This window comes from Strigops habroptila, chromosome 4 (genome assembly GCF_004027225.2).
Source record: "Strigops habroptila isolate Jane chromosome 4, bStrHab1.2.pri, whole genome shotgun sequence".
Taxonomy (NCBI): Eukaryota; Metazoa; Chordata; class Aves; order Psittaciformes; family Psittacidae; genus Strigops; species Strigops habroptila.
In genome coordinates this window covers 11,956,507-11,971,318 of record NC_046358.1, presented here as the reverse complement: position 1 = coordinate 11,971,318, position 14,812 = coordinate 11,956,507, and the positions used below count along the sequence as shown (strand labels likewise).

Sequence of the window (14,812 nt, the reverse complement as noted above, 5' to 3'; positions counted from 1 at the left end):
GGAGAGGGTGTTTTGCAGATCTGCTTGGGGCTTTCTCAGAGGATGTGGACAGTTGGTGGGGTTTGCCAACAGGAAGGCTGTGTGCACTCTGGCAGCAGTCCCCGGGCTCAAGAGAGTTTTGACCAGTGATCCTACTTTCCCCTTTGAGTGCTGGTGCAACTGGAGGCCGATGTTGGTTGTAAAGGCAGGAAACACTGCTCTCAGCAGAGATCTCAGCAGGCAAGCCTCTTCCTCCCTGCAAACACCATCACTGAATTTTAACGCTAGCACAGCACCTCCAGCATGCAGGACCATGCATTTTTCTCACTTCTGTACATGAGGAGGTGTGGACAAACTCTGTGATAAGAGAAAACATTAAGGACCTGAAGTAAAACTTAAAACACATGTTGACCTACAACTTAACTCTTGCCACCTGCACAGAGAAAGAGCCATGCCTAGAAACCGGAGGATCCCTCTTTAGATTAAGGACGAAGCAGAGGAGAACACTGCCAGGACGGTAATGGAGGCACCTCAAGTTGGTCAAGATCAGAGCCATGAGGCTCTGCAGCCTCATGAACACATAAGGATCTGGCATTGCTCCCATGGAGGTATAACATACCTTTAGGGAAGCATGAGGGTAAGAAGGGGATTTGGCTGTGGTGGCTGCTGGAATAAACCAGTGCTGTCCCTCCACACTATGCACATTTCTGAAAGTAAGTCACAAAGCAGCAATTTTTTTTTAATTTTTTTTTTTTTCCCCCCCCCCCCAAATCTCAAGTCACAGTAACAGAGCAGGCATAAAGGGAAAAGGAGCAGTATTAGGAGATGTGTTAATTTCTTAAAGTCACTCAGAGTCATCTTATGTTTCATAGAATCATAGAATCACAGAATGGTTTGGGTTGGAAGGGACCTTAAAGACCATCCAGTTCCAACATCTCTGCCGTGGGCAGGGACACCTTCCACTAGACCAGGTTGCTCCAAGCTCTGTCCAACCTGGCCTTGAACACTGCCAGGGATGGGACAGCCACAGCTTCTCTGGGCAACCTATGCCAGCGCCTCAGCACCCTCACAGGGAAGAACTTCTTCCTAATAGCTGACCTAAATCTCCCCTCTGTCAGTTTAAAGTCATTCCCCCTTGTTCTATCCCTCCACAACCTTGTCAAAAGCCCCTCTCCAGCTTTACTGTCAGCCCCTTTAGGTAATGGAAGCTGCTCTAAGGTCTCCCTGGAGCCTTCTCCAGGCTGAACAAGCCCAGCTCTCTCAGCCTATCTCCAGAGCAGAGATGCTCCAGCCCTCAGAGCATATTCATGGCCCCCTCTGGACTCACTCCAACAGGTCCACGTTCTTATGTTGGGGGCCCCAGAGCTGGACGCGGTACTGCATGTGGGGTCTCATGAGAGGGGAAGGGGAGAATCATCTCCCTCGACCTGCTGGTCACACTCCTTTTGATGCGGCCCAGGACACAGGTTTTTTGTTAATGAGTTTGTTTGTTTGGTTATTAAATCTCTTTATTCTACTGTAAACCTTGAAAGATGAGGCAGACATTTCTCCAGTCTACCTGGGAGGGCCGAGACAAATGGGCTGGAGAAAGAATGCATGAAAGATATGGTCAAGGCTTGTTCTTTGTTCTTTCTTGTTCTCAAATGCGTCAAAACTTTATAAAGAAGCGAGACAATGTCAATGTAATAATAATGGAGAGTAAAAGTAATTCACAGCAGTCATTACCCTTGAAATAATTCCTGGAACCAAGTGCAGGAGGTATGAAGTCATACTCTTCAGCGTCTTTCCTGCTGTCTCCATAGGGAGGTTGGTATGCCTTTGAAGCTACTCTTTATTCACAGTAGACACCTATCAGCTCCTTTCTCCTTGAGCCTAGTAGCATTAAGTGGCAAAATCACTATTCAAGAAGATAATCTAATCTAATTTGATATAATAATCCAACATAATCTTCTAGAGTGTCATAAACTGCATCTCGCAGTGAAGTATCTGACAGCAGTGAAGCAATGGGCCTGTTACAGATTATGTTGTCTATCTGAAAGAATTATTTTTGGTTTTAGAAGCAATGTTTTTATTGACTGAGTTAAATATGGCTTATTTTCTGTCTTGCCTGAACGAGCCCTGTGCATGTAGCATCAGCTGGAGCTCCTAAATCAGTACAAAACCACCTGCACAGACCTTCCGCTCACAAAAGTGACATTTTACAAGAAAACAGTACTAATATCATTTTCCCCAGTATGTCTTTGGACACCCTTAGGCAGATTCCTGTGCTGGCCTCAAGGCAACAGGTTTCTTGTCACTAAAATACAGCAAAGGGCTGCCAGTCAGCACAGCATTCACTGTCTCCTGGAACCAAGAGCAACTTTCAGACTGGTGTGAAGTGATGTAAACCCAGCAGGTCTGTAGGGGTTTACATCTGTATCGTTCTGGAATAAGCAAATACTTGGAGGGCAGGAGATGGTCCCTGTGTGCCTGGCTCTGCAGTTGAGTGTGCAAGATAGCACTTTGGTCCCTTTATACACACGGTTTGCTCTATATTCTACGGCTTGTGTATCTTTGGCAGTGAAACACTACCAGCAGAGGAAGAGGCAACACATACATTTCTGACTGCCCACCATTTCCCACTGCAAGCCCCTGCTTTCAGTCTCCTCTCATTTCCCCCGAGCTGGAATCACGCCTGCTGATGTATTCCAGGCCACCTAGCTGCCTTGGAACAAGTACTCTAGAAGGTTCCTGCTAAAATCAGTTCAGTGGTTTGAGACTGAAGCTAGGGAAGCAGGAGGCTTGCCTCATGCAATGCTAATTCTCACTCGTGTGTCTCTAGGTCTATCTCGCTCTTCCCTGATTTGGATCAGAAACTGGAAATTTGGTAGTTCAGCCATCCTTGCTTCAGGAACAGGCCTTTGGCAAGTCCTGCCCAATGTTGCCAATCTGCAGCTGCACGATGCTCTTGTGAAAACGGGTGTGATTCTGGAAGAAACAGGATGTAATTGAGCATCTATTAGGGCTGGCCCTGTGACCTGAACAGCAGTCTGGAAATGAACTGGCTTCTGCGCCAACGGCATCTCCCCTCGCTGTACCTCCAACAGGGGACAGCAACACTCCTTGTGCGTGAAGAACTGAAACCACAGCACGATGGCTCAGCCCCTGAGGAGCAATCCTGCACCTAGCGCAGGGGAAGGAGGTCAGCAGCACAAGGGGAGGGGGCTGAGGAGAATTGGGGTTTAAATACGTGGATATTGAATTCTGTTGGTAAGGGAACCCCTCGTGTACACGGAGCCGGGCAGAGGGCTGGAGGAAAACAAGGACATTTCTTTATCCCCTATTATTCCCGGAGCCATGCCCGCAACCGCCCCTCACAGCCGCTGCGCCGCACCACCCCCCCCCCCCGACAACGGCCCCCAGCACGTGCGCGGGGGCGGAGCCAGCCGTGACGTACCGCGGCGCGATTGGCTCCCTCCTCCTCTTCTGTCTCGCCGCCGCGGGAAGGCGGAAGCGCGCGCGGGGCAAGATGGCGGCGGCCGGGCGGCTATGCGCCCTGCTGTGCCTCGCGGTGGCCGCGCTCGGGAAGCGCAGCCCGGTGAAGGTGCTCTCGGACGGCATGTGGCGGGAGCTGCTGCACGGAGAGTGGATGGTGGAGTTGTGAGTCGGGAGCGGGTCGCTCGGGCTGCCGGGGAGGGTGCGGGGGGGTGTCTCCGCGGCCAGCTCTGACGCCGTGTGGGAGCGGGCGGTGCTGTTCGGTGACGGAGTTGTGCTGCCCCCAGCTATGCCCCTTGGTGTCCCGCCTGCCAGAACCTGCAGCCCGAGTGGGAGAAGTTTGCCGAGTGGGGCGAGGACCTGGAAGTGAACATCGCCAAAGTAGACGTCACGGAGCAGCCGGGTGAGACGGGCTGGCGGGGACAGGGGTTCAGAGGCCTTCTGCGGGGCTTCGGGCTTCGCATTGCCCTGGAGTGTCTGGTGCAGGGGTGTCGTGGTTTAACCCCAGTCAGTAACTAAGGAGGAAGTCCTGAAACCAGGACAAAGTGTATGTCCTTTTAGGAAATAAAATTAATAGGAAACTCGAAGTGTGAGGTGCTGGCACAGGTTGCCCAGAGAAGCTGTGGCTGCCCCATCCCTGGCAGTGTTCAAGGCCAGGTTGGACACAGGGGCTTGGAGCAACCTGGTCTGGTGGAAGGTGTCCCTGCCTGTGGCAGGGGGTTGGAACTGGGTGAGTTTTAAGGTCCTTTCCAACCCAAACCATTCTATGATAAAGCTCACTTAATGTTTCATATGGAGCTATGTTTTCAGAAAGGTTTTTTTATGTGCTTTTTCCATATACATTTTAGAATCCTAGTCTTATAGAAAACAGAACCAAGAAGTCTTTCCAGGACTACTTTTGTATCTTAGCAAATATTAAAGGAGAAGAATAGCTCAAACTGACAGCAGATGGAGTTGTTTTGGGAAACTTTTCATTTTGGCAATGTTATGTTTATGGCTGGACTCAATAAATGATTCTATGATTCTACCAAAGGCAGATTGCTGGTTATATAATAAAAACTAAATAAAGGTAACAATAGCATTTCTCTGGAGAGTGATTTGGAGGGTTTCAAGGGATTTTTGGCTGTACTACTTAAGCATCATACAGAGTGAAAATGTGGTTTCAGCCTTCCCTGTGGTACTACTTCCTCTTGTTCCTGCAGCTGAAACTCACTTACCTGAATTGTCTTCTTGCTTGTGTGGGCTTTGTAAAAATGACCTTCTCCATGTTGATACTGTTCTTCAAAGTAACTTTTGTAACTTCTTCCCATAACTTTTGAAACTTGCCTTATTTGAATTATTTTGTGCAAACACTGAAGGTTGCAGATCATGTGGGAAAAGGAGAGCATCTCTCTGAAGAGCTACAGCCAAAATAAGTGAAACAGTTATCCCTGGACATCCCCATGGAGAAACTTTCTTGCTCTCTATTCAGGGACTTTCAGACTGTGTGCACTACATCTATATGCGCAAGCTTGTGTTTGATCACAATTAAATATTGATACCTGGGGTAGGAGCCATTTTTATTTTGGTGTATAATAAGGCATTTCTTGTCTTTTGTGTAAGTGTGCTCTACAATTCTGAAAAATAACTTTTCTTACAGGATTAAGTGGACGATTTGTCATAACAGCTCTTCCTACCATCTATCAGTAAGTATGCAATGCAGCAGATTTCTTGGAGGAGAGAGGATATTTTTGCCACTTTTTATTGAGACAAATAAATGAGATTTACTGTGCTTTTTAAGAATGTGGGTTACTTTACACAGGGACAACCATTGTCTTACTCTGACCTTAAAGTACTGCTGGTTGATTTTTTTTGTTTTCCTTCAGGCCTTATTTATTCTATCTTCTCATGGGTGTTTCCACTTTGCAATCTATTTTCTTCTGTAGGTTGATCTTAGTGCAGTTGTGTGGCAAGTGCATTAGGAAGATCATTATCTCTAGGGAATTGCAACTTAGATAACCATGTGTCTAGCAGAGATAAATGTGGAGTCAAGATTCTAGAAATTCCTGTAGTCAAGAGCTTTGGAAAATGTTTTAGAGCCAATATAATCTAAGGAAAAGTAAAAGTAAAACTAAAAAAAAAAAAAAAAAAACAAAACCAACCAAACAAAAAAAACCAACCAAACAAACCACACAAAAGAAAAAACAAAACAAAACAAAAACCCCAAAAGAAACAAAATAAAAACCAAAAACCCACCATCAAAAAAAAAAAAAGACAAACAGAGCAAGGTGATGAGAGGGAAGATGTTGAATGGAAGCAAATGTATGCTTGGACTATCTAAAATAAAGGACTTGTTTTGTTTGTCTTGCAGCTGTAAAGATGGTGAGTTCAGGAGATACCAGGGTGCAAGAACTAAATCTGATTTCATAAATTTCATCAGTGACCAGGAATGGAAATCTATTGAACCAGTTTCATCATGGTTTGGTCCTTCCTCTTTCCTGTAAGTTTTGATGATTTTTATCATAACTTCTTGTTGGGCAAGCTGGGGCAGGTCCTTAGGTGTGCTGCACCTGGTGCTGCCTCCTTACTGAGCTGCTAATTAGTCTGTGAGTGTGGTGATTGAGTGTCATGCCTCCTTCAGCAGCAGGTTGAGGGAGGCGATTCTCCCCCTCTCCTTGTGTGAAACAGGGTACTAATTTTAGGATTAATAAGTTAGAAGTGTACTGATCCAGCCCCATTTCTGTGCATACTGAAGCAGTATGCAGGCTGCTTCTACAGCTCACTCATTTATCAACTTAAGTTGGCTTAATGTTTCAAATTCTCCTTTCCTTTACAGACAGTGAGTATGAATGCTGAAGGTTCACAGTAACAGGGAAATGTCAGAACCAGCAGGATATATGTGGCAGATAGCCTGGTCTTTTTCACTTGTATGTGAAATATGGCTGAACTTAAGTGTCTGAAGATAATGTCAGTTCTTATATAACCTGATTTCTTTAATAGATTGATCTCTTGTTTTAATAAAATCTCCAGATGCTTAGTTCTTAATATCTTGAAAAGAGTTCCAGCTTATTCTCAGATTGTTTGTCCAAATAGAACATAAACAAAAGTAACTGAAATTCGTATGTCAGCAGATACAAGTCAAAGTTTGTGAAGTTTGTAGTTGTCTCTACGTGGAACATTGAAACAAGCCGATGTTGGTACCAAAAGCAGCTCATGGGAAATGAATGTTTATTGAATTAAAAGACAAAATGGAAGATAAAAATCAACGTAGTTAGAAGAGAAACCAGACATGAGCAGAAAGTTGTTCAACTTGGGATGAAATAACGACCAGTCAGGCAAATCAGAAGGTACAGGTATGTGACTGGCTTAAAGATGTCCTCAATTACTTTTTTTTTTTCTGCTTTGTTTCAGGATGAGCAGTATGTCAGCTTTGTTCCAGTTGTCAATGTGGATCAGGGTATGTGCTTAGATCTCTATTTTATCTGAGCACACATGAGTTTCAGCTATTCTTGAGATTATTCTCCTGTCTTTTATTTCAGCACTGCCATAATTATTTAACAGAAAATGTTGGAATACCGGTCTGGGGCTCGTATGCTGTGTTTGCTTTGGCAACTCTATTCTCAGGACTGATACTGGGACTTGTAAGTGAAGCACTTGAAAGTGGTTGGCTTGTGACTGTTGTGTGTTACACTAATGTCTCATTTGCTTCAGTCTTTAATAGTAAGACCAGTTGTTCTCAGGGTACCCTGCCCTCTGAGCTGGAAGACAGGGATGGGGAGCAGAGCAAAACCCCCATAATCCAAGGGGAAATGGTCAGTGACCTGCTACACTACTTAGACACACACAAGTCTGTGGGGCCAGGTGGGATCCACCCAGGGATGCTGAGGGAGCTGGTGGAAGTGCTCACTGAGCTTCTTTCCATCATTTCTCAGCAGTCCTGGCTCACTGGAGAGGTCCCAGTTGATTTGAGGTTAGCAAACGTGACACCTGTCTACAAGAAGGGGTTGAAGGAGGATCTGGGGAACCACTGACCTGTCAGCCTGACCTCGGTGCTAGGGAATTCCGTGGAGCAGATCATCTTGAGTGCTGTCATACAGCATGTACAGGACATGTGCAGGTGATCAGGCCCAGTCAGCATGGCTTTATGAAAGGCAGGTTGTGCTCGACTAACCTGATCTCCTTTTATGACAAGGTGACCTGCTTAGTGTGTGTGGGAAAGGCTGTGGGTGTTGTCTACCTGGACTTCAATAAGGCCTTTAACACCATTTCCCACAGCATTCTCCTGGAGAAACTGGCTTGGAGGGGTGTGCTGTTCATTGGGTAAAAACTGGATGGATGGCCAGGCCCAAAGTGTGCTGGGGAGTGGAGTTAAATCCAGTTGATGGCTGGTCAAAAGTGATGTTCCCCAGTGTTGGGACCAGATCTGTTTAATATCTTTATCAGTGATCTGAATGAGGGGATCAAGTGAACCCTCAGTTTGTGGAAGACACCAGATAGGGTGGGAGTGTTGATGTGCTTGAGGGCAGGAAAGCTCCACAGAGAGATCTGGACAGGCTAGATCAATGCGCTGGGGCCAACTGTATGAGGTTCAACAGGCTGGGTGCTGAGTCCTGCTCTTGAACCACAACAACCCCATGAAATGCCTGCGGCAGAGTGGCTGGAAAGCTGCTTGGCAGAAAAGGACCTGGGGCTGTTGGTCCACAGTTGGATGAGTATGAGCTGGCAGTGTGCTCAAGTAGCCAAGAAGGCCAACAGCCTTCACCAAAGGGGTCGTCAAAACCCAAAAAGTTGGATATTGGGAAAGTCTTCACGAAAAGGGTTGTGTCAGTTGTTGGAACAGGCTGCCCAGGGAAGTGGTGGAGTTGCCATCCCTGGAAGTACCTGAAAGACATGTAGATGTAGCACTTAGAGACATAGTTTAGTGGCGGGCTTGGAAGTGCTGGGTTAACTGTTGGACTTGATGACATTAAAGATCCTTTCCAACCTAAACAATTCCATGATTCTCATGTGTGGAAGGTCTGGAGGTTTAAACATGTTTTTCTTTGGTTTCAGATAATGGTGTTCTTAGCAGACTGTATCTGTCCATCCAAAAGGTACAGACCGCCACAATACCCTCACTCAAGTAAGCCTGCGGTATACCTCTAATTCTGTGAAGCTGTTTGCTAAATGTTATTTAATAAATACTGGTATGTAACTTGTGTCTGCAGGATGTGAGATTTAGTGTAGAAGTTTACATTTTACCTGCAGCTGTTTGCCCTTAGGGTTTATCTTGGGTTTGTATTTTCTATTTCGCTAAAGCTAAACTATTATTAAAAAATCTTTTTTAGGAGATGGAAAAATGCTTTTACAGCACACTTGTAACTGCAAGATATGAAATTCCATGTGTGTAGGGAGATTAAAAGTTTTAAGTGGAGGTCTGTGTTGCTAAGCTGGGGATTGCATAATTTCTAGGGGCAAAATGAGGAATAAAAGTGGATGGTAACTGATTCAGTTTGGGGTTAGTCTCTGGAATTTTTCAAGCTAATCTTAAAAAGTCCTGGTTTGTAGGAACCTGACTTTTTTTTTTTTTTTTTTTCCCCCAAAAGCTGGAGGAATTTTTATCTTCCTTTACCTTGTCTGGGCAGTCTGTTGTCTCTTAATACTTGACCTGGGAGTAATTTCATGCTAGCAACAATTCTACCTAAGGTGGTAGCTGAAGTGACTGAAATTGGAAAGTGCTACCTGGATTACGTTCATCAAAATCCTGTGCTACTCCATGATATTAAAGTGCATTTCTCCTGGTAATGGTATCTGTGTATGCATGTTTTCCTTTCTCCTTAAGGAAAGCTAGCTCCAGAGTCAGCTCAGCTGCTGAAAAAGCTGGATGAAGAGCAGGAAGCAGATGAAGAAGATATCTCGGATGATGAAATGGAGGGTAAAGAAGTGTCCAACAGAAACTCGTCACCAAATGCTGTAAGGCAGCGCCCAGTGATCACTGCTGCCACAATGGATAAATCTTAGGTTTATTTGCATGCAGGATTAGTGTTTGAGTCACCAACTGAGAAGGAGACAAATGTCAAATCTTTTAGCTTGAAGAGAAGAATGACTCCTGTTATGGTGGTAATGATGCATTTTCGTGAATTCAGGGGGGGGAAAAAAGGGCATCTTTGGCATCAGGTATTCAAAAGTAAAACATGCTGTTGCAAGTGGCTGAAACTTGTGTCTGTGTGAAGAGAAGTGCTAAGAAATAATGTACATGGCTTCTTGAATGACTTGTTCTATAAGGATTTTTTTTTTTTTTTTTTTAACAATGTAAACCAGTGTACTTGTTGCATTAGGGAACATTAGCAAGGAAAATGCACTAACCTGTTTGCTGTTAAAGCATTCAAAAAGGTTTCTCAGTATAAATCTATCTAGTTGGGCTCTTAAGAAATGCTGAGGGGGAAGAGTTCCTTCAGTTATGGGACATGTTCTAGGCCTTTTATATGATAAAAACTGCTTTCTGCTATGACAATGAGAACTACAAGACCCTCAGTCTTTCTTCTTCCAAAGAGATGAAAGTTGCTATCCTCATTTAGAGGAACAGAGGTTGCTCTCTGAACAAAAGCTCAAGAGCTTGTCTTTGCCACCTTCCCAGATGGAAGTTATCACAAAGCACTCTGTGTAGTGTGGATTCTCTGGCTGACCAGAAACCTGCTATTTGCATTGATTTCTTTTAGACAAGGCTGTAGAAAATTATGAGCTTCTTGGCAAAGTAATTCTTTTGTAGAAAAAAAAATTACAAGTAGCACTATGAAGTCTTGTTTGTCTCCGTGACTGATTCACATGGGAATAGTTTACACACAGGGTTCTCTGCTGAGTGCAAATCCTATCCAGTCATCCTGCTGGATGGCAGTAGGACTCTGCTTATTTTTAATATGCATCAGTGATTTCTGCTTAGTCAAATTTTACTCCAAATCCAGTCAGGCTGTTCTTAGTACGAAGTTGAAATAACTGCTGCTTTTTCTTTTACAGAAAGTCATCTTTTCAGGTCTCACAAAACCATCTTGAAACAATATACTCTTTCTTTAAGGAGCAACCTGTAGTCTACTGTTTTCTGTATGGTATTTGTTTTCATTTTGTGTAGAAATAAAAAGAATGCACATGCGCATTGGACCAGTGTTATCTTACATTGCTTGTAAAGAATCTTCCATAGTCAGTTTTTGTCCAAGGCATTGCAAGGAAAGGGTTAGCCTTATACTGAGGTTTTTTGATGAGCCTATTCTTGCTGGCTGTTTTGGGTTTGGGTTTTTCTAGGGGTTTGGGGGTTTTTGTTTGGTTTTGTTGGTAGTTGTTTGGGTTTAGTTTTTTAATTCACCTGAGTGGGTTTGCAGGACTGGCAGCTGATAAATCTGTTAATAGTAAACTACTGTGAGGAGTTAAGACCACAAATGTAGAAATGCTCGTGATATTTTCACTGGCAGCCTGGCTTTCTAAAGCAAGGCTCTCCTGGTGATTTTTAAGAATATAGAGCATCAGACAAGGAGCTTGTAATGAACTCTGGGATATGAAAGAAATACTGGGCAGAACAATATTCAGAATTGGCTTGTAAAGCTGTTAAGAGTATGCTATGTTCTTTGTCAGTCCTGAATGCTGCTTTGTAAGTTGCAATATAAGTATATCTGACAGATCGTAATTCATCCTCCATGTTATGAATAGAAAAAAGTGATTCAGCTGTCCAAATATGAGTGAATCTTCCAACAGGTTATTGGATGAGTAAGAATCAGTTACGTAAGATGTCCTGGAACTTCCTCCTTTAACTTTTTCTTTGTTATCTGAACATTGGTGCTCTGGAATGACACATGACTCCAGTGCTGGGGTATATGTTGGGAAGATATAACTGATGCTTGAAAGGGTCCTTTTGATTAAAATCTGAGTGTTCCTGTCATTTTTAAATATCGATATTCTGGTGTTTGAATGAAGACCACTGTGTGCCAGAAATGCCCTTAAGGTGTCAGTCTTGTGGGATTGCCTTAATCTCTCTCAAAGTTTAGATTTTAGCCTTTGTCATTAAAGCAATAAACCTGTGAGATCCTAAGGAGAGCTAGTAGCACTGTCTGCTAAAATGGTGTATTTATTTAGTTTAGAGAGGGCTTGAAGACAGAACACAGAAATGCTGTATGGTGTTTTTAAGGACAAGTGTTGAATTGTTTTAAAAGCTGAACTATATGGGCTAACTCCGCTTGAAATATATTTAAATGTAGCTGTTATAAATGCAGGGCTTCCTAATTTTTGTTACTTAAAGCTGTTTGTGCAATATAGAAAGTAAATACTGATACCTTTTGGCTAACTTTTAATTTTAAAAGAACAACCTTTTTTCTTGCTGAATTTCTAGACTCCTGGTTTAACAAGAACTTCTAGTGCTAATTTACCTTGCCTTTGCCTTCTGCACACCTATCTTTTCTTACTGCCTCCCTGCCTTAGGCAAGTAACCAAATTCCAAAACTGCCTCTTAGTCATAAGTGTTCCCAGTTGCTGGAATCCAGCCTCCATGTGGCAGACCTATGCTTGTGATTAGTGTAACTTCAGCAAATTCCGTTTCAGTTATCCATAGGCAGCCTGTGTTTGCTGATCTCTGTAAATCTTACCACTCAGATTTTTAATAATATTTTTATGGTTTTGTCCTGTGAATATTTAAGTTTCTTTATTTTTTAAAAATCTATATTCCAAAGATGTTTACTGAGGCTGAGTGAAGGTTGCAATGAAATATGCATAAAAGCCTGTCCTTTGTGTGTATTGATGATGCTTGAATATCAGTTTTGTAAGAGTTGGACTGCCCTTTCCATATCACCTTGTGTAAGCATGTCCAGATTCATTCCAGAAAGAATTTATTATTTGTAACAATACTTTTTTTTTAATGTTTCAGAGTCTTCAAGTAAAAAATAACCACCAGCTTTGGATTCCTGTGTTCGTGTCTTATTTTTTAAGATAGTATCTTGCTGTTTAGCAGTGAAGCAAAACTGCAGCTATTTCCATGGAAGAAAGTGGGTGCAACACGGTAGCTGACAAATCATCTGCGATAGTCTTTTTTTAAAGGACCAGTTTGAATAATACTTCAGACTAAAGCAGCATTGAGGTGCTTGTGGTTTTCAGTTAAGACTGGCTTGGGTACCTCATGGTAGGGTGAGCTGGCCACATGTCATTTTGGTTAGATGGTTTGGGAAGGAGCTTTCATGCATACCAGGCTTGGACAGCGATGGTAATAAAATCGGTTCTTGTATTGCAAAAAATGTGGACTGGAGTTGACAAATTATGTTTAAAATTTAGTTCTTTAACTCTTCTCTGTATAAAATGCATGCAAATGTATTTTGGCTACAGATGGACTCCTTCCCTTCTCCCACTACATGCTGAAGGTGTCAGTATTGGTGAATTTATCTTGGAGTGGGAAGTTCAGTTCAGAATTATCTGAGTTCTGAAATGTAAGAGGCTTCTTGAACGGTCGAATGAATCCAGATGAGGTATGCTTAAAGCGCTACTGACAGCCAGTCCAGTACAAAACTTGCCCTGAGAGAGTCTGTCTTGCCTGTTCCCTTGCTATTTCCTGTTCTATCTCTTCGATTAGGAGTGAGTATTGAGAGCATGGTAGCTTTAACCTGTCAGCTTTCAGTCTGATAGTGTGGACTTTCCTGGGCAAGTGCAATGCTACTCTTGCAGGAATAAAGCATACATATTGGCTGGGGAATTAAGTGGATGCTTACACAAGCCTAACTTCCCTACTTTTTCACTCAATACATTATGTATAATGGTAAATAACAGTCTGGGAGGGAGGGGGGTGGGACACAAGCAAAAAGTCGAACTGACATAGATAATTAAAATTGTTGGAACTAGCCTGATGAGAAACACAATAGCAACTGTATGCTTAGCTGGTAATTGGTGGTTGCCAGGTTGCCAAAGCCAGCCTTAGGGTTGTGTTGGAAACAAAGACAGATGGGGAAGGAAAAATTTTAGTATGCTATAGCACTGTTTCAGTGTTTAGAAACACCAAAGTACAATGTCAATTTTAAGGGTTTTTTGCTTTAAAGAAGAAATAAATCTGCAGCTGCCCTATCTCCTTGCTTGCATTGGCTGGAGTCCTTGGTTTGACCTGAAGAAAGTCATCTCTGACTCTTCCCTGATTTTTATTTCTGACCACCAAGGCAGACCTCAGGGCAGCCTTTCAGTACCTAAAGGGGCTGACAAGAAATCTGGAGAGGGGCTTTTGACAAGGGCATGAAGTGATAGGACAAAGGGGAATGGCTTTAAAACTGAAAGAGGGGAGATTTAGGTTACATACAAAGAAATTTCTTCCTTGTGAGGGTGGTGAGGCACAGCCCAGAGAAGCTGTGGCTGCCCCATCCCTGGCAGTGTTCAAGGCTGGGTTGGATAGGGCTTGGAGCAACATGGTCTAGTGGAAGGTGTCCCTGTCCATGGCAGGGGGTTTGGGACTAGGTGATCTTTAAAGGTCCCTTTCAGCCTAAACCATTCTATGATTCTGCCTCAGTTTGCCCTTTTTCCTCACTTTCTCACATTTAAGTCTTTAAAACTTCTCAGATAAAAGTTTCATTTCTGTTTAGCATTGCTTATAGAAATTTGCTTAACTGCAAGGCAGATCCAGAAAGCCAACTCTTAGATTATGCATCTGATGTTTAGTAGCTATCTTTAGTATAAAGGAAATAGTCATAATCCTTTCACAGACTAAAGTACCTCACCAGACATGCATATATTTGTAGCATTTGTATTTGACCTTAACTTCTCACACACCAAAGCCAGCCTTCCAAAAAGGCCCTGGAACTCTCTTCCTGGCAACGCCATACCCTGCATGCTGCAATTTGCTTTCTGTTCCTGTCCTGTGGATGTTTAAGTTCTCTGTGCTGTAGCTCTGGCTGGAGAGAAAGTTCTAACAGTTGTAATTAACTAGAGGAGTGCCTGGTGTCGGGGTCCCATGTGGACTAAGCACAAGATAGATCAGAGATCCAGCCTTTCCTGCAGTGGGAGCTGGTGCTTTGCTTTTGGAGAACCTGTTTTATCATGTAGCCATGTTACATGTTCCTTGAAGTGCCCAGAGCAGCTGCTGGGCTTTGTTATCTGCCCTGGCACCTCAGTCTACTGAGGCTGAAGTTGTGGGAAGCATCTGGGCTTCCAGTTCTGCCTTCCCATGGCAGATGCCTGCCTGAGAGCCAAGGAGGAGTGCTGGGCATGTGCTGAGGGGTAATGGTGGATGTGGGCTTGTCTGTGACTAATGTTCTTGAAGTGACAGCAGGTTCTGAAATACCTGTAAACATGAGAGGAGGAAGAGACACCGGTAAAATCTTCTGGGCATCTCTCTTTAAAAGGTTCATTTATAAGTTAAATTATGCCTCCTGTATCAAGGATTTTAATGCTG

General features: G+C 43.5%; 1 protein-coding gene across 2 annotated transcripts; it reads left to right on the top strand.

Moving 5' to 3' along the window:
- The first annotated feature begins 3,451 nt into the window (after nt 1–3,451).
- On the top strand, nt 3,452–10,559 carry TMX1 (thioredoxin related transmembrane protein 1). 2 transcript variants are annotated; one of them, XM_030484894.1, is made up of 8 exons: nt 3,452–3,618; nt 3,741–3,856; nt 5,093–5,138; nt 5,804–5,932; nt 6,844–6,889; nt 6,972–7,073; nt 8,485–8,554; nt 9,018–9,559. In XM_030484894.1, the coding sequence occupies exons 1-8, from the start codon at nt 3,488–3,490 to the stop codon at nt 9,098–9,100; spliced, it is 723 nt and encodes a 240-aa protein (XP_030340754.1). In that variant the 5' UTR covers nt 3,452–3,487; the 3' UTR covers nt 9,101–9,559. The 2 variants fall into 2 exon arrangements, with proteins under 2 accessions (XP_030340754.1, XP_030340753.1); XM_030484893.1 differs by having other exon boundaries at nt 3,454–3,618; nt 9,254–10,559.
- The last annotated feature ends 4,253 nt before the right edge of the window (nt 10,560–14,812 follow it).

What these genes read in the sequence shown, in the direction of transcription:
- TMX1 (XM_030484893.1), top strand. Translation starts at nt 3,488, where the DNA reads ATGGCGGCGGCCGGGCGGCTATGCGCCCTGCTGTGCCTCGCGGTGGCC. An exon ending in TTTGGTCCTTCCTCTTTCCT is followed by an intron (nt 5,933 to 6,843) that starts GTAAGTTTTGAT and finishes GCTTTGTTTCAG; the next exon opens with GATGAGCAGTATGTCAGCTT. An exon ending in CAGGACTGATACTGGGACTT is followed by an intron (nt 7,074 to 8,484) that starts GTAAGTGAAGCA and finishes CTTTGGTTTCAG; the next exon opens with ATAATGGTGTTCTTAGCAGA.